Below are 23,363 nucleotides of genomic sequence, written 5' to 3'. Positions count from 1 at the left end.
ATAAGACAAATACCTCAAAATAAACAAGTACAAAATATATCATCATATAAGTTGTACACAGAACTACTGAAGCAGTGTGAGTGGTGAGCCTGGTGGGTTAATCATTGAAGGCTTCCTGGAAGAGGTGAGTTCATAAGCAAAGTTTGGAAAGGGAGAGATGGCAGAAAGGAGAGAGGAGAGCATTCCCCAAAGGGGATACGTGATCTACATCCATATGAGGTACACCTTCAGTAAAAGGTTCTAGATTCTAGAAAGGAGACCCTCTCTTCCTGACCCATGGGTTGTGATAGAGCAGGAAAGTGTTTAAGACAGTTGCATTTAGTCCAAGTTATATCTGGTGTTAAAGCAAACAGGACTTGTGAGCCCCTCTCAAGCCACTGGTGGAGTTCTAAGACAATCCAAGTCCTCTGCTAACCTGAGTCAGAAAGGATCCACCTGTTTTTCACCTGTGGACATCTCACCCTTAGGATTCCAGACCGCATCTCTTCCTCATCGGCTGCATTGGAGTTAGTGGCAAGACGAAGTGGGACGTGCTTGATGGGGTGGTTAGACGGCTCTTCAAAGTAAGTGCTTCGTGGAGACAGCCACCCAAGTGGGGGCCTGGGCCTCGGGATAAGAAAGGGTGGTTTGTTCCCTGAACCTGGTCATTTCTTGGCCTGTGTCCCTTCTCCCACATTCTTCCGTTGCTGGGACTTATGCCTGGTTGTCAAGAGAACAGAAGGAGGATGCTAAGTACAGACTGGTGACAGGACCAACAGACAAGAACGCCTGCCCTTTGCAGAGGCTGGCCAGCCAGCGAGGGGCGTTTCCCCAGCCTGGAACCATTGCACGAGCCTCTCAAAGTGAACTGCTAATGGCCACATTCTGTCTTCACCTTAGACTGTCCTGTTGGGTGTGTCTTGAACTGTGTGTCCTGAGTCCGGGGCCAAGACATCCCATTTCCACCCTTCATTTTGGTGAGGGGATCTAATCCACCTTGCCCAGTGTCCTGTGCCAACATTTCAGAGTCTGTGATATGTGCTATGTGTGACATTGACCTCTGACCCACGGCTAGTGTCAAGGATGTTGGCACAGTTACTTTTCTGTTCGTTCTAATCACATCATTGGAGTGGGTGTTTGCCACAGGAGAAATAACTAATGAGCATCTAGGTGAACCTTGATGTGTTGGTGATTTGAAAGAAGCTTTTAGTACATTTTTTGGTCTATTGCCCTAAAGTAGGTCAATGACCAGAGTGTTCATTCATCACATCCCCAAGTATTAATAATAGCCCACATTTTTTGTGTGTCAGAGACCATATTGGTCTGGTTGTTGGTCTGATTTCGAAATCTGACTTTTAACCTAGTACGCTCTAGTTTCCCAGCATCTAGACTGAGGTGGCACAGAGAAAATTCTGTCCTTGGACTCAAGCTTGCTTCCCATTTTGAGCAGACCAGTCTGCAGAAGTGAGACGGGGGTAAAAGGCGGAAATGGCTTAGGGCAGACCACGCCTGCTGCCCCGGCCCGAACCTTGTCTCTGTTCATGGGCAGTTGGGCCATCCTTGGACTAAAATGACCACAGATCAGGCTGAAAAGAGCCAGGGAGGTGTCACAGGTGAGAAGTGAGACCATTAAAGGTAGCAGCTTGTTATCAGGATTCCAGCTCAGTTGTTTGGCTACCACAGAGCCTGGGGACTTTGTTCCAAGGTCATTGACCTAAAACCTCTCAGTCACTCATCTAATTTGGAACACTTTCCAAATTAAACACGCGTTTGTTTATGTAAAACTCTAGAGCTGCTTTTTTTTTTTTTTAGCAGCCCGGAGTTTTGTTCCCTTTGTCATTTAGTATGGCCCTTGACCTGAGCCAAAAGAAGGGGCTGGTGGAGAGATTTCTTATCAGAATTTTCATGTATTTCATGCACTTCTTCATGCATTTTCCAGCCCCATTCACAGGCCCCAGTGTCTTTAAAACTTCAGCTGAACTTAGAGGAAAAGCACCATAGTTTCCCTGCTTGGTTTATCCAGACTACACATTCACCATCTTTTTAGGGTTTGCCACCCTCCCATCACTAGCCACATATATCTGTGCTTTAAGGGGCCTGTGATACGAGGACACCGCCCCCTCCATTGAAAGTCAGCTCTTCTGCCCCGCCACTCCACAGGTCAGTTTCAACTCAGGCATCAGCTGGGGAAGAGGAGGAGATGATCATAAATCACCCAATGAAAACGTGGGTCTTCCACAGATTTTTTTCCCACATCTTTGACGGGGTCTTTATTTGATTTTTTCCAGGAGTACATTGTCCACATTGACCCAGTGAGTCAGCTGGGGCTGAACTCGGACAGCGTCCTTGGCTACAGCATCGGGGACGTCAAGCGCAGCAACACCTCCGAGACCCCCGAGCTGCTTCCCTGCGGCTACCTGGTCGGGGAGAACACGACCATCTCCGTGGCGGTCAAAGGTAATCCGGCCACTTGCAGAGGGGGAGCTTCCAGAGTTGCACTTTTTGTTCTGTGACTTGGCACAGGAACCAGTGGCCAGGATTTCATTTGTGTGTGTGATTGTGGGTTGTATGTTGTTCTTCCCCTGCCACCACAGTTACACTTACCTAAGCAACAGTCTTCAGCGTTTTCAACCACCATTGGAAACAAACAATTTTAGTTTATTGCTGAAATTACATAACAAGAGGTCCCATTAGCCTTATGACTCTGACATAATGGAATCTTAATGTTGAAATGGGGCTCTGCTGATACCTGTGAGTTACTCTTGCTGGCAAGCCTTGGACGCGGTCCCATTCTACAGATGAGAGGCCACAGGGCGCTGTGGCCAGGGAGGAGTCACTCAGAGCAGCCTGAAGAAACGCTGAAGCTCCTGCCCACGCAAGATGCTACTCAAGCCACTGATTGCCTCATCACCCAGAGAGGCTACACCTCAGGCCAAAGTGTATTCTCTGGAACTTCAGACTCACAGAGTATCTGGTGGCGGGGGGGGGAATTTCATGGCCAAATAATTGTTATTCCCATCTGAGTTTGGGGGTGGGGAACAGGAGCATATGGGTTCTCTAAAGCCTCTGTCCTTTAATGTCCTGGGGCTTTGCTGGTGGCTGAGACAGTAAAGAATCCGCCTGCAATGGAGGAGACCCAGGTTCTATCCCTGGGTTGGGAAGATCTCCTGGAGAAGGGAATGGCTATCCACTCCAGTATTCTTGCCTGGAAAATTCCATGGATAGAAGAGCCTGGTAGGCTACAGTCTATGGGGCTGCAAGGAGTTGGACACGACTAACACTTAACACTTTAATGTCCTGACTCTTTAACTGTTAAAAAGGCTGAATGATCCAATCTTATACAAATGTATATGACTGCAAAACTCCTTTTTCCTATATTTTATGAACCACCTAAAGGAGAGATTGCTAAACACTGTTCTAAGCTCAAGCTTCACAGCATCTTATATCTTCCCCAGAAGGCATTGATTTTGACTGTAGTTTGGGGGCTGTTTGATGCAAACTTTGTTTCCTGGTTGGGAGGTTTTCCAAAAGCACCCAGCATTCTTCTTCAATAGGAAGGAAGGTCTTGCTTCTCTGGTGCCAAGTAGCAGGTTCCTGTTTGAGCCACATACACAGCCTTATTTGTTAGTATTCATTCCACAATTGTGGCCTTGGGCTGCAGGTGACAGAAACCTACTCAAAAACTAGCTTTAGCCAAAAGGAAACACACAGGCTCAGGTACTTGGAAAATCTAGGCATGGACTTCAAGCACAGGTGGAACCAGGAGCTCCAGCAATGCCGTCAGGACCAGGCTTACCTCAGCTTTGCTTATTTATTGAGTTTTCTGCACCTGGCTGATCAATGGCCCTGACTCATCCTTCTAAGCTTAGGAAGCTTTTAAAAGAGGACAAGTGTAACAGGAAATTCTTAGGGGTGATTCTGGCCCGTGTGTGCATGCTAAGTCACTTAGTCATGTCCAACTCTTTGCAATCCCATGAACTGTAACCCACCAGGCTCCTCTGTCCATGGGATTCTCCAGGCAAGAATACTGTAGTGGGTAGGCATGCTCTCCTCCAGGGGATCTCCCTAACCCAGTAATTGAAACTGCATCTCTTAACAGCTCCTGCATTGGCAGGCAGATTCCTTACCACTAGCACTACCTGGGATTCTGGCCCACTGTGAATCAAATACTCATCACATTACCAAACCAGTCACGGGGACCAGGGAGAGGCTTTGGCTCAGCCTAGTCACACACCCCACCCTTTGGTAGATGCAGGTGCTGGTCAGCCCTGCTTGGACAGCTGGAATGAACTCCCTACAAGAAAGAAGAGCCCCACTGCAAGGAGAGGAGGGAGGGCTGCCAGGCACACCCTAACAACAGCTGTCCACCCCGAGAACCCTTTAAGGAAAGCCTGATACGCCATGACCTTAAATTGCCTTTCATCCACGCTGGTGAGCAGGTGAACACTGGAAATGCTGACAGGGAAAAGGAGTGACCCGTTACTTAGATCAGACCAAACCTCTGTAGAAACAGAGGCAGGATTATCTGCCTCCCAAACGGGCCACCCCACTATGGAGTTGCAGCTGGTACTCTCAGCGCAGGAGGTTGTTTCAGCATCTCCAGGGGTCAGCTCGGGTTTGTTTTTAAGTGATACCTGACTCTTCTGTGTTTCCCTGTAGTGCCTGACGCTTAGGCCTTCAAGGCACTAAAAACCACCAAAGGATTTGAGCTGAAAGAGATCCATGAACTGCAGATGATTCACTTCAGTGGTACTCGGGCAGGGGCTGTCTCTGAAGTGAGTTCGTCTGCAAAGTACTCACTCCCGTGGAGCTTATGGCAAGAGGCTGAAACAGCACCGAAGAGCAGAGAGGGGGGTTTCAGTGTGTTTTAATCCCTGCCCTGTGTTTGTTGTTAAGTTTAGACAGGAGACCCCACCCTTCCCCCATGCTTTGCATCAAGCTCTGAGCCAATGTAGGCTCTTTTGAGACCAGTTTTAGGAAGGTTTTAGACCTGTACCCAGATGTCATTTGGGATCTTTCATCAGGGTGATTTGGTTTTTGTTTTGTCTCTAAGTTGTGTCCAACTCTTTTTGAAACCCCTTGGACTGTAGCCCACCAGGCTCCTCTTACCCATCGGATTTCCCTGGGCAAGAATACTGGAGTAAAAAACGAGTACTGGAGTGGGTTGCCATTCCCTTCTCCAGGGGATCTTCCCAGCCCAGGGATCGAACCCACATCTCTCGTGTCTCCTGCATTGTAGATGGATTCTTTACCACTGAGCCACCAGGGAAGCCAGTTCCAGGATAGTCACTGCATTTAGCTGCTATCCTTGGTTGAGGAGGATTGGAAACAAGCATATAATTGCATTATGGGGATTTGTTTGTAGTGAATTATGTAGATGGAAAATGCTATTATAAAACAGAATAAGTTACTTTCAATTTATTTTTTGCCTATATATACTGGTTTCTTGAGGTACTTAAAAAAAATTTAATTATGAAAGTATGATAACACATTTACAGGAGACTTGGAAAATACAGAACAAAGTTATGTGTAGTTCTATCATATTACAATTATTTTTTAATCAGATAAATTGAGATTTTTAGTTGGAGTTTCAATATCAAACTTTAAAAAATTAATAGAATGAATAGGCAGAAAAGTAGAAGGATACAGTAGTCATGAAAAGCGCTATGAACCAATTCAACATAATTAAGATTTATACAGTTTTCACACAGCAGCAAGATATAAATTCTATTCAAGTTCCCATAAACTGTGAACCAGGAAACAATGGAACATATCTAGGGACATATAAAACAGGATGCGAAAGTGTCATGGTCTAAAGGTATTGAAATCATACAGAGTCTGTTCTCTTGTAGAATTGTATAATCCCTGTAGAATTATGTTAGAAATCAGTATCAAAAGATAGTTGAAAATAACCGACATATTTTCAAGCGCAATGCGACATTTACCAAGAGAGATCTTTGACTCAGCCATTGAAAGTTGAGGTGCTTTTTTAATAGAATTACCTTAGGTTCTGGAGAAGTAACCTTGGCTGGGTCCTCTCTTGAGAATAATATCAAGAAAACAGCTCTTAGAAAGCCAACAGCCCTAAGTAATGAAGTTGTTCCAAGAGAGGAGGGGGAAAAATGATCCTCATGTTGTGGGAGAGGCTCAGAGTAGGTCTGCCAGTATTTCCATCCCCAAATCAAATGGTCCCTGCTTGCATTTTTCCTCATTTTAATAATAAAAGTGTTGATACCTTCGTGGTGTATCTCAGTGTGGGCAGCAGGAAAGAAACCGGGTGAAGAGGCAGCCCAAGGGTCCAGGTGGACATGGGAGACTCACGGTAGATCGGAGTGAGCCCCACCGCTAATGGTAAATCCCGACAAACAACCCAAGCCCAGCATCTTAGGAATTCTGCAGAGGACAGATGAGAACCAAGTGTCCAGATAGGAAAGGCAAACCTGAGTCTGGAACCATCAGCCCTACCAGGGGCCAGAGTACAGGCTGCGGGTGAGCAGGAAGCCTGCAGTGTTCCTGGGTGGGCGGGGGTCTCTGATGAGGGGGCTGCCCAGAAAAGGGATAGCCTGGGGTTTTGGAGTGCCATCCGCTCTGCCAGGCTGTGAACACTTCCTGTCTCTCTCAAACACAGGGCTCGCGGAAAACAGCCTGGACTCGCTGGTGTTCGAGTCCCTGATTCCCAAGCCCATCCTGCAGCGCTATGTGTCCCTGCTGGCGGAGCACCGGCGGATCATCCTCTCAGGGCCCAGCGGCACCGGGAAAACCTACCTGGCCAACCGGCTGTCAGAGTACCTGGTGCTCCGGGAGGGGCGGGAGCTGACCGACGGGGTCATCGCCACCTTCAATGTGGACCACAAGTCCAGCAAGGTGAGGAGGTCGTTCGGAGGCTGCTGCTTAGCCCTTTCAGAACTACTGAGGCCACCACCAGCCTGATGGCAAAGCAGCGTTTCCTACAGTGCTCACCTTTGCTGGTTATAAAAGCCTGGGGAAGGAAGGCAGAATGGACCCAGCGGAAAGGAAGGCTCTGACCCCAAACTCGCCAGCGAGAAGTCCCAAATCAGTGTATTGGGTTGGCCAAAAAATTCATTCAGGTTTTCTGTATGAATTTATGGGTTTTCTGTACATTTGGGGTTTTACGGAAAAACCTGAATGAGTTTTTTGCCCAACCCAATAGTTTGTTTCTTACTTCCCAGCTATGAGTTGGGCATGATGCTCAAAGCTGGTAGTTCTTTAAGTTCTTTAACCCAGATGCTTCCATTTCAGTTTACCAAGAATTCATCACATGCCTACTAGACTCTCCTGTTTTTCCAAACTGAAACCTCCTTTTGTGGATCAACAATAACAATATGAACAACAGCTGTCATTTACAGATGGCTTGCCCCTGTAAGGGGTCTCCTCACAGCAGGACCTTCAAGGAAGTAGTTGTCATGATCCCATTTTACAGAGGAGGAAACTGGGGCTTGAGGCCGATGGCCATGTACTTAAGGCTACTCATGTGGTATTGAGCAGTGGACTGGAGCTCAAGTCGATGTCTTAAACCCCAGAGTCAACAAATAGGCTTGGTTCTGCCTCTCGGGGAGCAGTGGAAGTGCTTGGACAGTCTGCCTTAGACCCAACTTAGGGTTGTGAGGTATCTTCTCAACCCTGTTCATTATCCGTGCAGTGGTTGTTGCTGGATGTTTCATTCTGACTGCCTCTGTGCAGAGGGGCTGGGGGATCAAAGGTGAATTGGAAGTGACTCTTCCACCATAAGAATCACTTGGCATCCTTGAAGATGCAATGCCCAGATGTTCTGTTTCAGTGGGTTGTGTGGGGCTGGGACTCCATGCCATTCTCAAGTTCCCAAAGTGGCGTGGATACAAGGGCAGGGCTAAGAGAACTGGTCAGGGCCCCCTGAACCAAGACCCTCTGAGAATAAGCTCAGGGAAGGCACCCTCTCCTGGGACCAGTGAGAGAGAAGATCCCAGGCACATGGCTGGGGCTGTCAGGCCAGGCTTGATTTCAGCATCCACTGTCTCCCTTCAGGCAGTCCCCAGCTATACCCGGTAAACCTGAATAAGGGAGGGAGGGCTCCTAGCCTCAGGAGCCCTGTCCTTGTCAGGCACCTGAAGCCGAGGACCCATGATGGGGAGAAGCTAAAAGAAGGGAAAATAGCTAGAAACTTTAAAAACTGGGCTTCTTCTATTGCTAAAAGCCGCATTTTGACTTAAAAGGGAGGCCAGCCCTGCACCCACCCTCTGTGCTGTCTCAGGCGGGTCACTTGACTGAGGGATGCCTCAGCTTCTCATCTGTAGCACAGAGATGGTCACAGCACCCACCCACAGGAGTTTGTTTGTGTGAGGCCCCAAGCCATGCCTGGCGCTGGGTCACGCCCATTGTCACTGTGACGCTAATACCATCAGATAGTGGTTCTGTTTTCAGTGGCTGGGCCTTAGCTCACTGTTTCAGCCTTTCCCCATTGCACGTTCTTTTTCTTCCTTTTCTGACGTACCCCTCGCTCTAGCCGAGCTGGGCTGTGTTCTACTCTCAGCTCCAGACACTGCCCTGCCCATTCTTCACAGTGAAGACCAAACCATATCCTTTCACCCAGACCTTTCAAGACCCGCTGTGCACGGAGATCACCTCCTCTGCACCTGTTCATTGTCTGCCCCAGCACTGATCAGCAGGTCATGGCAGGGGGCATCCTTTGCTGTGTTGATTTGTCAAGGGCTTGTAAGCGGCTCTCAGGTGGTGCTGTGGATGCACAGAGATGTATGAGGCACCTGCCCTCAGGAGCTTCCTGGGAGGTTGGCATAGTAAGAAATATCGAGAAAAGGGGCAGCACTTCCAGAGAGTGATAGATCGTGTACAGAACCATGCCTGGGCACCCTCACAGTGCCTGCTCTTGCCGGATTTCCTGTTGCCTGGAGAATTCCAGAAGGCAGAGCTGAGACTTTCCCGGCCTGCACTCCTCTGCACCCAGACTGAGGCCTTGAAGCGCCTCGGGGGTCAGCACATGATCCGCGAGTGGCCTCAGGACGCGCCCCTCTGCCAGCACCGGCCCAGGTGATGCCCTGAGCGTGAGCATCTTCCTGGGGGTGTTCACGGGCTCCTTCCCCCCAACTCCCCTGGGTTCCACAGGAATTGCGCCAGTACCTGTCCAACCTCGCCGACCAGTGTGCCAGCGAGAACAACGCCGCGGACATGCCTCTCGTCATCATCCTCGACAATCTGCATCACGTCAGCTCCCTGGGCGAGATCTTCAACGGGCTGCTCAACTGCAAGGACCACAAATGGTAAAGGCGGCTCCGGACGTCTCGGCCACCCGAAGAGCAGCTCATGCGCCTGGCGTGGGGCGGGGCTTGTGGGAGGGGCTGACCCCAGCCAGTAGCCATGAGCTTAGGTGCACGGGGACCCTCTTCTCCAGCTCTGTCATCCTTCATTTCCCCCACAGCCCTTACATAATTGGCACGATGAACCAGGCTACCTCTTCTACTCCCAATCTGCAGCTTCATCACAACTTCAGGTAAGGTGTCCCTTTTTGAGTACCTGTTCAATGCCTGGAACTAGGCTCATTTTTCCCAGCTTAGTTCACTTGACTCTCACAAAAGCCTCAAGTCATTAAATTTACCCTTCTAAGTTTACGAATGGGGAGATTAGGTGACTTGTTGAGGTCACACAGCCAGTCAGTGGCAGAACCCAGGTCTCTTGGATGCTATGTCCTGGGGTGGGGGTTGGTGCCTGGGAGACAGCTCTACTCAGGCGCTGTAGGCAGATGGACTGCATGTCACCAGTGGCTCATCTCTCTGCCCCAAGTGACACAGAGCAGTGAGAGCTCCTTAGAGTGTCCCCACTGGGCGGGGTCTCTGGCCTTCAGGCTCCAGCTGCTGGGAACCCTTTGCCCCAGCCCGGTCCTGAGCTGCCCCACTGCTGCAGAGTGGGAGGTCTGTTATGCTGAGCTGCAGCTGCTTGCCTTTGCCGCTGCACAGTGCCCTTTGCCCTGACACCTAGCTGGCTCCATACACTGCTCTCCTGCCTGGAGCCTTAGATAAGGTTGAACAGTTGTCACCCAGGATGAGACCGCCTCCTCCAGATCGTTTTCACGGCCACCCTGCTGGCATCTCTGTTGAAAGTAGAGCTGAACTGTGATTATCTGAGAAATGCCAACTCCTTCAGGTCACTAGGATCTGGCTTATCTCTGCATCCAGGACGTCCTGATCCATTCTCTTGAATGTCCCTCGAGATCATTCTCTTCCCCCCTGCCCCTCCTCCTTCCCCTGCTGCTGCCACACATCTCCCAGAACGCTGTTTCAGTCATTTTCTAACAAGTATGCCTACCTGGACCTTGGGCCACCTGCAGGCCATCCCCTATATCACTGACAGCCAGAGTGAGCATTCTAGAATTCAAACCTGACCCTAAACCCTAATGCAAGAAGTCCTTGAATGGCTCCCCAGAACAAAATCCAGGCCCCTTTGGTTGGCAGGTCAAGTCTAAACTCTGCGTACCCTGCACCTCTGGCAGTTTTCCCAGACGCCCCATGCCGTTGCTCACGCCCCTGCCGATGCTGCAGCGTGCACTCCACCCACCTTCCCCGCCCCCTACCACTCCAACACCTGCTCCTCCTCCTGTTTCTGCCTTGCCTCATGGAGCTGTTCCATCCGCCCCCTCTGGTCTCAGCTCAGACGTCCCCTCCTCTGAGGAGCCTTCCCTGACTCCCCAGGTTTCGTCAGGTCTCATTTTCTTTTATCCCCCTCCTCCGCTAGACTGTGAGCTCCTGGGGAGCAGGGACCGTGTCTCTGTCATTGCTTACAGCCCCACAGCCCAGCACAGCGCCTGGCACAGCACAGGAGGCAGCTAGCTAAGTGTCTAAAGCTTTTAGCTCTTCCTCTAAGATTGTTGACTAACGGTTTGATCTTGGACAAGTGAGATTTTCCATCTGTGCCTTGGAATTTCTATCTGTAAAATGGATAGTGGTCATATCTGTAGCATGGGGTTGCTGTGAGGAATTGTGAGTTACTATACATACAATGGGGACTTCCCTGGTGGTTCAGTGCTTAAGATTTTGCACTTTCAATGCTGGGGACATGGGTTCAATCCTTAGTTAGGGAACTAAGATCCCACATGCCTCAGAGAGGGTGAGAGGTATGAAGAGAGTAACATGGAAACTTAACATTACCATATGTAAACTGGAGAGCCAGTGGGAATTTGCTGTATGGCTCAGGAAACTCAACCCGGAGCTGTGTGACCTATGGGAGGAAGGTTCAGGAGGGAGGGGACATGGGTATATACCTATGGGTTGATCCATGTTGATAATTGGCAGAAAACAACAAAATTCTGTAAGGCAATTATCCTTCAATTAAAAAATAAACTAAAAATAAAAATGTATATGTGCAGTGTTCAGAAGAGTCCAATTTCACTATTAGCATATTCACCTTCCAGCTCTAACGAGCTTTGATTCATGAAGTTGACCCCGGGCTTTGTCGTGGAAAATTTGTGACTCCTTCCAGGTGGGTGCTTTGTGCCAACCACACGGAGCCCGTGAAGGGTTTCCTGGGCCGGTTCCTGCGGCGGAAGCTCATGGAGACGGAGATCAGTGGGCGGATGCGGAACATGGAGCTGGTGAAAATCATCGACTGGATTCCCAAGGTCTGGCATCACCTCAACCGCTTCCTGGAGGCGCACAGCTCCTCGGACGTCACCATAGGTAAGGGGCGGGCAGGCGAGCAGGCTGGGACTGGAACTGGAACTGCTTCTCTTGGAGCCCTAGCCTCCTCGGATGGCTGGCCCTGGGCCCTGGCAGCTGGACGCTGCACCGGCCACACAGATGGAGAAGGGGACATAGGATAGCCACAGCCTAGACAGACCCTAAACTGTCAAGTCACCCTGTGACTGTGGTGAACTGTGTCTCCACCCTTCTCTCTCGCCCATCTCTCTGCACTGATGAGAGGCAGAGAGAAGTGTCCAGCTCTAGGCTGGTGTAAACTTTTAGGCTAGGTGAGGGGCCCCCACCCCGGGGCTCCCCCAGATGGAAACCACCCAGTACGATTGGCTTTGCTTTATGAATAATGTTATTAACATTCCTGAAGCTTAGGCTTCAGAGAAAAGGGAAAAAAAAAAAAACACACTGGTCATCCCACCGTCCTGACATAATCCTTGTAATGTGAGCTCATTTTTTCTGTCTGTGTCCATACATGTTTTATGTAGTTGCAATCACAGTGTACATACAGTACATTCTTTCCATTTTCCATTTCACGTTGTCTCATGAGCATCCTTTGTTGCTCTCCAAAATAATTAGATGAAATAATTCTTTTGTGATATAGTCAGATGTGGGTATGCCATCACTTCCTTAATCATTCCTATTCTCATGGACATCTGCCGTGCTTCCATTTTCAAAGGTTAGACAATACCACAGTGACTGTATTTCTCCAGAAAGTCTCCCCTTCCCTTGGGGTGATTGCCACCAGGCGCAAGATCCCAGGGTAGGGTTAGAGAGCCCAAGGGCCCACCACGTGGCAGCTGGTATTTCTGCTGCCACTCAGGAAACGCAGGGTCCCTCCTGTGAGGGGTGCTTGGGCGGGCTTCTCCTGCTCCCCATCCATTTCAATTGGACTGATAGTCCCTGTGGTCCCCAGGCCCCCGGCTCTTCCTGTCGTGTCCCATTGACGTGGATGGCTCCAGGGTGTGGTTCACCGACCTGTGGAACTACTCAATCATCCCCTACCTCCTGGAAGCCGTCAGAGAAGGACTCCAGGTGAGAGCACACCGCCCGCTGACCTCCTCAGCTCCAGGGACTGTTCTCGTGACGAACACTCTTGTCTTTATCCCCCCCCGACCAAAACTGACTGAGGTGAGGTGGCAGCTTCTCACCTGTAAGGCCATCCTTTAGCCCGGCGTAGGACATACTGGGCTGCAAATCCTGGCTCTGCCACTGTTAGTTGTGTGACCCTAAGCAAGACATCCAGCCTCTCTGGGCCACAGTGCCCTCATCCACGGAAGAGAGAGCCATCACACCCCGCCACAAAGAGTGTTGCCAGGCTTCAGCAACATCACGGCCAGCAAGTGCTCAGCGTCATGAGTGCACAAGAAATGAAATACGTCGCACTTCCCAGTTTGCTTAAGTAGTCTTGTATCTGCTATTTGGTTCAGGCTCAGCATTTATAATGAGGCTTGGGCAGAGGTTTTTTGTTTTGTTTTGTTTTTTAATCTCTAGTTTTTAAGAGAAAATTATGACTCAGAGTGAATAAGTGACTTGCCCCAAGGTCAGGAAGTGAAACTTTAAGAATCTAGGATTTGGCGTTTCTCTGCCCGACCCCAGGACCCCTCAGAGATAGACGACTCTGGTGCCCATGTGACTGTCTATCCCTCCTCCCCGGCTGCAGCTGGAAAGCCCAGACCCTGCACTTCTCACTCAGCCCAGGGGTTAATGCTAGGGGCTTAGCGTAAATCGGAGTTTGCGGTAGTTGTATTGTTGAGTCTGGAGGTAGCCTGAGAAGGTTGTCAGCTTTCAGGACCACTCTGAGGAATTAGCAGGTGTCATACACAGCTGAATAATCTAGAAACCAGCTTAGCAGCTGGGTTTGTAAGTGCTGTGTTTGCTTGGTACTGGGCAGTGGGAGGCACATGCTGCTGTTAAAGGACCCGTTTCAGGGGATGGTGCTGTGTGCACACCCACATGTACGTGTGCAATGGTACACATAGGACTTGCTCACCTGCATGCATGTGGGTGATGGCACACTTCAGTGGGGTTTGTCATTTGCGTATATTCAGCTGAGCCTGTCATTGTATCCCTGTAATGTGTAACAGCACTGATGGTCTCCAGAGACACTCAGGACAACCAGAGCTCCAAAAAGAAGATGGTGTGCCTCTGGTCATGGGTATTTCATTGGCCTGGAGCATGTAGGCCACAAATTCAAGCCACAAGTGATTGTGAAGGCAGAGAATGGCAAGAAATGAGGCAGTCCCTTAACCAGTCCCAAATCAGTTTCCAGTATTTGAAGATCATTAATCAATGGCAGCATTTTATATTTTTGTTAAATTGTAATTGACATATGCTATATTCATTTCAAGTATACAATACAGTGATTTGATATTTGTATGCATTATGAAATTACACCGTGGTAAATCTCATTACCATCTGTCACTATGGCGGAGTTATTACCATATTATTGACTAGACTTATTTACTTCACAACTGAAAGTTTGTATTCCCTTCAGCTATTTCTCCCATTGATGGCAGCATTTCTATTTTGTTGAAGGTGGATTTTATGAGGAAAAAAAAGAGTAAGACTTCAGATCTCTGCAGTGGAATCTCTCTAGGTAGATAAATTCACTGGCCTGGGTTAAGTAACCATCATGTATTCTTTACTCAAATGGATTTGTTAGGACCACAAACCCAAACAGCCACCCTGTCACTCCTGTTTTTTGGGGGCCAGTGGAAGTATTCCCCGCCCCTGATAGAATCTTGAAGTCTTTTTCATTCCGAAGCCTCTCTCTGTTCCCATCAGGGGCTTCCAGGGACTATAGTAGGGAGGCACCTCTGGGAAACTCACATTGCTGGAAGGAAGCAGAAGGAACTGCAGGAGAGGAAGAGCAGTTTGCTTCTATTTCTGCCTCATCACCTACTTCTCCCCTTTGCTGCTTTACCCACATATATCCTCTGTGTGCTTGGAAAAACTCATGGGAGCTGTTGAATAAAGGTTTCCTGCCGAAAGAGGCGCTAACGGGGAGGCGGAAGCTTGGTCGGTGCTCCAGCCGTGAGCTATAAGGTAGAGGCCCCTCGTTGGTCCTCACCAAGCCTGGATGGTGCTAACGCCTTGCTGCTCGGACTTCAGCTTCAAAGAAGGCCTTGTGGCACGGCTATAAAAGCACAGTGAGATCTTTCCTGCCTATCCTGGAGAGGTTGCTGAGGAGTTGGTTATAAGGGCAGTCGTTTTCTTTCCTACAAAGATCAGAGTCTGCAGGTGAAAGGGCTTTGGGGTGTCTGTGAACGAGCCCATTTAGGACAAGGAACAGAAACATGCCACCACCTCAGGAGACTCGCCCGTTCCCTGTGAGGCAAGAGAAGTCATCTGCTGCTTATGCTGTTGAGGTCGTTTGAAGGACAGTCTTACAAGAACATGGACACAACCAGAGGAGGCAGCCAGAGTTAGCATTACTACCTTGCTCAAAAGTGAGCCCTCCTGCCCCAAAACTGTGACTTCGTGCCGTTCTTTAGTCCAGGAGACCCCATAGAATCTGCAGGTTCACGAGGAACCTGGGATTGTTCTTCGTGTCTCTAGTTCTGAAGGAAAGTTTGCTGAGATTTCTTGAATGGCTGTTGCCTGCCAGACACTGTGCCAGGGGCCCAATAGACATAATCCCATTTAGTTCTCACAGCCCAGTGTGCACCTCATAGACAGGAAACCAAGGCTCAGGGAGTTTTTGACCCTTCCCCAGTTCACTTGCTGGGGTGTGGATGAGTCAGCATCATAGCCTATAGCTAACTTCTCAGTTACTTCCAAGATTTTCCAGGCTGTCCTAAGACCCCTGCTCTATACTTTAGATGCTTCAGGTGGCTCAGGGAACCAAGTATTATGTTTCATAGCATGAAGTTATACGTAAGATTTCATTTGCAAAAAGATTGTCCTATTAAAAAAAAATTCGAAACTCCCCTCTCTGCTTGTTACCTGGAGTCCCATGCTTACTGTGTGCTGGGCACTGGTGGGCCATTTACTCCTCCCTGTCCCTGTGAGGTGAGTGCACTGTGGTTCAGAGCAGGCAAGCGCTTGGCCAAGGTCATTTGCTGAGAAGGGGTGAAGTCCCCAGATTGGGCTTAGGCAGGACTGCCCATGGTGGTAGACAACACAGAGACCCCGCTGCAATCAGGTCTCACCATGGGCTTCCAGTCAGCCCCTCAGTGGGCACTGCCTTGCCTAGAGGAGATACGGCATTGCCCCCTAGTGGATACCAGATATCATTGCAGGTTTTGACTCCTACTTTTCTCCCAGTAAAATTTGTGTGTGAGCGTGCACACGCATGTGCTCATGCATGCACGATTGCTTGGAGGTTCTTGCACAATCTGTACCTTGATGCCCTCGTGTGTGATAAACATGTGCATCCAGAGAGTCATAAATCAGAGTCAGTGGCTGAGGTTTCAGTTTCTGTTCCTGACCCAGTAGTCATGCCAAGCTCCTCCCTGCCTTGGGGAAAGTGAATGTCCTGTCTGTCTGTCTGTCTGTCTGTCTGTCTGTCTGTGTGTACAGTTGTCTGCTATTTCCCAGAGCTGCCTCAGGGCTCTGCAGTGGGACCAAGGAGCTTTGTGATAGATCATTTGCTTGCCATGGTACTCACCCAGCCATTCATCACTTGGACTTGAACAGCAAGTGGGGAGACTTGTGAAAATATTCCTTGTTCTTGCAAATGACGTTAGATGCTCCTAGAGTGCTTTTGTCTTATGACTCAGTCCCCAGCCCTGTTCCCCTTGAGAGCTGTCAATGTAAACACTTGGAAAAGTGTCTGAAGCCTGCAGAGTCATTCAAAAGACCTCTGTCCCCCTGCTAGAAGAGGGGAGAGCAGGGATCATTGATCAGATGACCCAACCTGCTCTGAGACCCTGGGTAGACCTGCCTCCTCTAAACCTCAAATTTCCCAACTGTAACCTGAAATGTGTGGCCCAGGCGTTTTTTTCAGCCTGCCTGTGCAGAACTACAAAGCTCCTCAAACTACCGAGTAGTACAGTCTGGAGAGCAGAGCAAAAATTTAAAAGCCACAGGGCCAGACTCTCTATGAACTTGCTGAGCTTGGATTCTAGACTGTTATTCTGCAGCTCTGAGCGTCTCCTCTTCATCCTGGAGGATGGAGACAGAAGCAGGAGCTGTCAGAAATGACGTTTGATTCAGCCTCCCGCACGTGAAATCTGGCATGGGAAAGTCAGCCGAGCTCTGTAGGGAAAGTCCTTGGAGGGAGAGGCTAAAAGTTGCAGGAATATTTCTAATCTGCCAAGACTTCTTCAGTTTTAAAAATCCCCAAGTGCTTGCATTTCCCTTCCTCCCTGACCCACACACCTTCATGTGATCCCTTCCTGCACAGACTGTGAATCGCCTTTCGAATGCCAGACTGAATTCTCCAGCCTCCGAGTCACCACTGCCCCAGGTTAAGAAAGATTTCACAGTAGACAGGGCTGGAGGGCGCTAGACGGGAGGGGCCCTGGTGTCTGAGGGCCATGAGCTCATAGGAGGCTGTGTGTCTCGAGCGGAGGCGGAGGCAGCTGTGGATAAGGGAGGTGGGGAGGCCTGTCTGCAGTGCTTCCCAGAGAGATCAGAGGTGGCTTAGCAGTGGTGAGACGGCCAGAGGGACAGCAGGTCCAGCCCAGGTGATGTGTCCTCATCAGGCAGACACCTGGCCTGCATCTCCTGGCGCCGGTTTTGGCTGAGCCACGTGACTCTTGATACCCCCGAGTGGTTCAGAGTAGAGTTCATCAGGAGGGGTGGAGAAAGAAAAGGCTCAGACAAGGATGCTGGGGTCCTAGCTCTGAATGCAGCTCTGCTCTGAAACCTTTTACAACTGGCTCTTCTCTTTAAGTCCCAAGTTTTCCATCCGGTAGATGAAGGGGCTGGGATAGGTGACCCAGTTCCTTCCAGCTGAGTTAGCCTGTGACCTGGGAAAGACATGGTTCTAGCAGTCAAAGCTCAGCTCTGCTGTACTGTCGGCCCTCTCTCCCACACTACCCCCCGCCTCAACTGTAGGAGTCCTGAAAGGACGGACAGACAGGCTGCAGTCCACATGTAATTCCACTCCCGAGCCCCCTGCAGCCATGGTGGTCCAGAGGGCTTTGGTTCTTTGTACCCCATAGCCCCCTACAGAGGGGGTGCCCTTCCAGAGCCACAGAGGGGGCACTGTCCTGGGTGGGCACATCGTGTCCTGGCTATGAGCACAACTTTGCTCAGGCTCCAGTGGTTCACACGCTTGGACAGACTCGGATTCCAGTTCTGCCTCCTCTCCTTCTGGAGCCTGCTTGGGTAGTGATACTTTCTCTCGGAGTCATGTGGTGGTAAAACAAGATATTTGTCAAGTGTTTCTTGCAATCCCTGGTGCGCAGTGAGCTGTAAGGTGTGGTGGAGGGGGTGGTCTTGAAGAGAAAGGCTACAGAGAGGGCCTCTCTGTATGATGTGCTGAGCCGAGCCTTAGAAAGTGGTGCAGCCTAGGTTTTTGTTTTTTGTAAAGAGTGTCTACGTTGCTTGTAATTGCCAGGAGAAGTCACTGAAGTCACTGTATTATTAGGTATTTTTGACTTAAGGAGTTGGAGGCATGGCACTGGTCTTACACAATTTTGTTAATTTCTTCTTTAAGAGGAGATCGGTTGTCGTGGACAATTCTGAGAAATACATGACGGAGGAGAAACGGTTGCAATCCCAGAACCCACATGGAGCCTCTTTAACAATTTCCTGTTCTGAAAGTGACCAGTACCTCTGCAGAGGGCCCCTGAGAGTCAGACTTCCTTCAGGAAATGGGGTCTTATTGAGCCAGGGCCATCGTGGCCTCCACCTGTGGTCCTGATGCCCAGCACCCCCATCTGTGTGCCATGGTTGGGGGGCCTCCTTGATGGGACGATAGCACCTCTTTCAAGCTCTGCGTTCAGCGACATCACGTTGATAAGTGACTGGCCACAATGAGAGTATTTATACCATGGAAACTGGCAAACGCTTCAAATCAGATTTTCAAGTTGGACCTGCGAGGCTCAGAGTTTAGGGTGACACGGTGAGCCAGTGGCAGAGGGAGAGGTGACCTAGGTCAGGCTGCCTTCAGCATTCTTGCTCCTGGGTCACACCACCTTTGGTCTTAGCACCTTGGATGATTTCCTTAGGATAGAATTCTGCAAGTGGAATTACTCCATCAAGGGAAACATATTGCTGGGTTTGGAGAGTTTTTCAGAAAGCTGCAAAACCAGGACCGCAGAGGGTCTCAGCCCACCTCCTGACTGCTCTTTCTTTGTCTGTTTGCAGCTGTATGGAAGGCGGGCCCCCTGGGAGGATCCCGCCAAGTGGGTGATGGACACCTATCCTTGGACAGCCAGCCCGCAGCAGCACGAGTGGCCCCCTCTCCTGCAGCTCCGGCCCGAGGATGTTGGCTTCGACGGCTACTCCATGCCTCGGGAGGGGTCAACCAGCAAGCAGATGCCCCCCAGTGACGCTGAAGGAGACCCGCTGGTGAGTTCTCTGCTTCCAGTGCAGCTTGGCACTCACTGAGCACTCACTGTGTATTGGGTGTGATACAGGGGATGCTGGAAATTTGGAGGTGACCGAGCCCCGGTCTTGCTTAGGAAGGTTAGACCCATCCCAAGGTTTGGGACATTTTGGCCAATATTTTCTTCCTTGTTTTTAGTTTTTCACTATGCCTTTAACCCCTATGAAAGTTTTCAGATAAAAGGTTAAGAATTTGGTTTTCCCCCCTAAATGTCCCTGCACCACTCTCTGCCCTCTGCTTTGAGTTCACCTTTACGATGTCTGGTCCTGTCCCGTTAGATCCTCCCACTAGTAACCGAGCAGAGGCAGAGCATGCTAAGGGCAGAAGTTCGAGCCAGAGTATCCAGCGCTCAGGCAGAGTGAGGTCTGAGGACAGGAGGGGCTCGTAGAGGAAAGGCCAAGGGGGCCTGAGTGTGGGTCCCAAGGCCAGTGAGATGAGTTAAGTCCTTAACGCTGCCTGAGCATCTTTATTCCACAGATTCTAAAGCAATAAAGATCCTTTAAGAAGAACCTAGGCCAGAGGCTCTAACCCTACAATTGTACTCTCTGCCAATGCAAGACCCATGCGTAGGCATACTGTGAGATTCGACCTAATGCATCAGAAGTCCTATAAAAGAAGGTGGAAGCACATACACCAGAACCTTGCATGGTTAAGTGACCGTGGTCATGCTATACATTTAGCCCTGAGCTCTCTTAGCAGCTGAGGCAAGAGGGAAAACACGGCAAAGACTATGGCTTGCACCACCTAATGAACACACACATTCATAAGAGATGGCAGCAGAATTAAAAGGCAGCTGATTTGCTGTGCTATCCCTAGTGACGAACTGATTTGCTAGATAAAAAATAATCATCATAATAGGTGCCTTAGGGTTGTTTGCCACTCCTGACTGGCGGAATGCAGCTGCGGTCCTATTGAGACTTTTTAAAGAGGGACTTTATTTTAAATGTATTTAGGGCTTGTGTTACTACACACCTTGATTTGCAGTGTTTACAGCAGTAATTTTCCAGAGGAAAGGTTCAACCTATAAAAAGCCATTTCTAATGTTGTTGTTGCGTTAGTCACTCAGAGAAGAGACCTCCATGGACTTAGCCAACAAGGCTCCTCTATCCTTGGGATTTTCCAGGCAAGAATACTGGAGTGGGTTACCATTTCCTTCTCCAGGAGATCTTTCCAACCCAGGGATCAAACCCACATCTGCTGCAAGTATCCTGCACTATAGGCAGATTCTTTAGCACTGAGCCACGGGGGAACCATTTTTAAAAGTGAAAGTCCTAGAACTCTTCCTGTGGGTTCAAGCTGATATATACTCTAAGGTATATAAAAACAGAATTTGGGATATCTAGAGGATAGAATGGTCAGCTCATCCCTGGACTGTCTTTTCTTAACCAGAAATATTTGTGTCACTAACTAAACACAGAAAGCATTTAGGTAAGACCCAGGGTTCTTGGAATAGTTACATAGAATTCTCCTGGCAACCTCTGGCTCCCAGAGGTCATCTGTGCTGGCCTGGCCACCCCTACACATCAAGTTAGCTACTTGGTGCTTCCCCCAAGTCCTGTTCTCTCTGCCCAGGGCCACAGATCTTGGCTATAATAGCCCTCTTGTTTACTGACCTATTGCCCTCCTGAGACCAAGGACTCCAGGAGGACAGGACTGTGTTGTTTTCACTCCAGACCATATACTGTGGGTACACAGGGGATGTTTGATGAGTGAATGAATAATCCTGGCTGTGAAGGGTTTTCCTTCACGTTTATGCTCCACCCCGTCACGGTTGTGGCCGTGCAGATGGACACCAGCCCGTGGTGCTTCTGTGATTGGCTCACCCAGGCATACTCTGCTAGGCATCCTGATGGGCGGCTTGCCAGGGGGCAGCCAGATTTCATGCCCGGCTGCAGCAAATCTGAAGATAGCTCAGAGATGCTATCTTCCTAATTTTGCTAGGTCCAATATAAAAGATATATACACATAATTTATAGTTGTAAATAAAAGTCGCTTTTGGTTCCCCATCTCCACGTCAACACAGATGACCCACAAGGACACTGCCTTTGAACTCTTAAGACAGGTGGTGACGATGATGATAGCAGAGGTGTCACATTGATTGAGTAGTTACTCTGTGCCAGGCCCTGTGTAAGGGTTTAGCACACATCCTATCGTTTGTTCCTTCCTTCAGCCCGATGGGATGGGCACTGCTATTCTCTCCAGTCTATAGATAAGGAGCTGATGGGTGGGATATATTAATTTCCCAAAGGCTTCTGAGTTGGAATCCAGGCCTCTGTGTGCTCCGAGGCTCCACTTGTAGCCGGTGCTGTCCCCTCCTCCCCGTGGAAGCCTTGACAGGAACTGAAGCCGCAGGTGACTCTAGGGAGCCCTCTGGCCAGAGCCCGAGGGTGCAGACGGCCCGGACGCTTGCTGAAGGGGCGCCATGGGCCTCGAGGTCAACGGTGCCGCTGTTTGCGTTCCAGAAGCTGGGGCGCTTGGCTGGCATCTCACCCAGGCTGAGGGCTACGCTGGGGTGAGGTGCTCTTCCCAAGGGTGAAAATATAGAGGACTTTGTGTGTTCCGACCTCTGTGTCTGTTCATCCACAGTATAAGGTGATAGAGTAGGTATAATTATTCACACGTGACCAGTGAAGAAACTGAGGTATAGAGGTTAAGTCATGTGCCCCAGTCATTCAGGTAGGGGTGGTGGAGCCTAGATTTGAACCCTGGAAGCCTGGCTCCAGAGTCCATGCTCCCATCCACCGTCTCCACGGTGGGCCACAGCCCCAAGGTGAGTCTGGAGGAGGGGGCGTGAGCTTCGGAGAGGCCGGAGGTGGGCGGCTCTGCGCAGACCGGGAGCCCGCTCACGCCCCTCGCTCTTTCCCCAGATGAACATGCTCATGAGGCTGCAGGAGGCCGCCAACTACTCCAGCCCCCAGAGCTACGACAGCGACTCCAACAGCACCAGCCACCAGGACGACATCCTGGACTCATCCCTGGAGTCTACTCTGTGACGGGGGCCGGCACGCGGAGCCCGCCCTCCTCCCGGTCCAAGCCCCCACATCCTCCTCGCCCTGCACCGGCCTCCCCCGCGTCCCCCGAAGACGCCCTCCTGAGCCAGCCCTCAGCCTCCGCGTGAGCGCTGCAGGGAGCCCCATGCCCTTCCTCGTCCTCCAGCCTTGACCTGGGTGCAGACGCCCCGGCTGGCTGCCTCGGGCCCGCGTCCTTCACAGCGAAAACTGCGCTATCTTCCGTTTTCATTACAGTTCTGCCTTGTTGCCGTGACCTCCCCAAGACACGGAAAGGTACTTCTCGGGAAAGGCCCATCACCGTTGAAACAAGAGGGTGAAAAACAGCAGCAACAACAGCAAACCCTCTTGAAGCTCTGAAACCAAGCAGCCTCCTCGCCCTGAGCTGCCTGGAGATGGAAGAGACCAAAGCAGAGTCGGAAATGGAGACAGCAGCCTGGGTCCACCCTCCCCTCGCCACCCCGCTGATGCCATTCCAGCCTGCTGACGCCCTTCCACTCGGCCGGCCCCAGAGAGACCCAGTGCCCGCCGGGGTCCTTGCTCTGGACGCCCTCAGCAAACCGCAGAGCCACATCACAGGGAGACCTTAGGAAAAACAAATCGTGCTTTCTCTTCTGTTTGTTTTCGAAATGGTGCTCTTCTTACCCGAGAGGTATTCCGCCTGTCCCAGCTCACCCCCACCTCTCAGATCCATCAGCCTCCCGTTCATCCTCCGGCGAGAGTGCGCGGCCGAGTGGTCGCAGCTGTAAAGGCCGAGCTGCACGCGTCCGAGTCCTCCTCCTACGGAAACGCGTCCGGTCTTGTTCCTGCTAACACTGTGTACAGTGAGAACTGGTCTACCTTGGCGAACCCATCACCTCCTTTGAAAACGACGTCGACTTCTTCCTTTCTGACTCTTGATTTTGAAGGTTCCCCCCCCCCCCCCCCCTCGTGGTCAGAATCCATCCTTTGGTGAACGTGAGAACCGCAGGAGTTAGCTTTTGGTTTGGTCCTGCTGAGTTTTGGTTTTCAGTTGTCCATCTTCACGGTTCTACACACTCGCCGCCTCCTGCTGGGGCTGCGGTCGCTGCACCCTTGAAGGTGGGGCCAGCACCCCATCCTCAGCGCAGTGGGTGAGCGGGACCTTGCCTTTCCTCCTCGTCCCTGAGGCTACAGGACGCATGTCGACACCTCCAGCGT

At 50.4% G+C, this 23,363-nt stretch overlaps 1 protein-coding gene across 1 annotated transcript in view; it reads left to right on the top strand.

The window, feature by feature from the left end:
* The window catches only part of NAV2 (neuron navigator 2), a 424,695-nt gene extending 401,723 nt beyond the window's left edge, over window positions 1-22,972 (top strand). Inside the window, exons 32-40 of the mRNA XM_052662508.1 lie at window positions 468-563; window positions 2,268-2,436; window positions 6,608-6,843; window positions 9,097-9,251; window positions 9,410-9,481; window positions 11,464-11,660; window positions 12,589-12,707; window positions 18,936-19,139; window positions 22,044-22,972. Of these exons, the coding sequence (XP_052518468.1) occupies window positions 468-563; window positions 2,268-2,436; window positions 6,608-6,843; window positions 9,097-9,251; window positions 9,410-9,481; window positions 11,464-11,660; window positions 12,589-12,707; window positions 18,936-19,139; window positions 22,044-22,169 (1,374 nt within the window). The 3' untranslated portion in view covers window positions 22,170-22,972. The remainder of the gene's footprint in view (window positions 1-467; window positions 564-2,267; window positions 2,437-6,607; window positions 6,844-9,096; window positions 9,252-9,409; window positions 9,482-11,463; window positions 11,661-12,588; window positions 12,708-18,935; window positions 19,140-22,043) is intronic.
* The last annotated feature ends 391 nt before the right edge of the window (window positions 22,973-23,363 follow it).

This window comes from Budorcas taxicolor, chromosome 25, assembly GCF_023091745.1.
Source record: "Budorcas taxicolor isolate Tak-1 chromosome 25, Takin1.1, whole genome shotgun sequence".
NCBI lineage: Eukaryota > Metazoa > Chordata > Mammalia > Artiodactyla > Bovidae > Budorcas > Budorcas taxicolor.
This window is presented reverse-complemented; position numbering and strand designations above follow the sequence as displayed.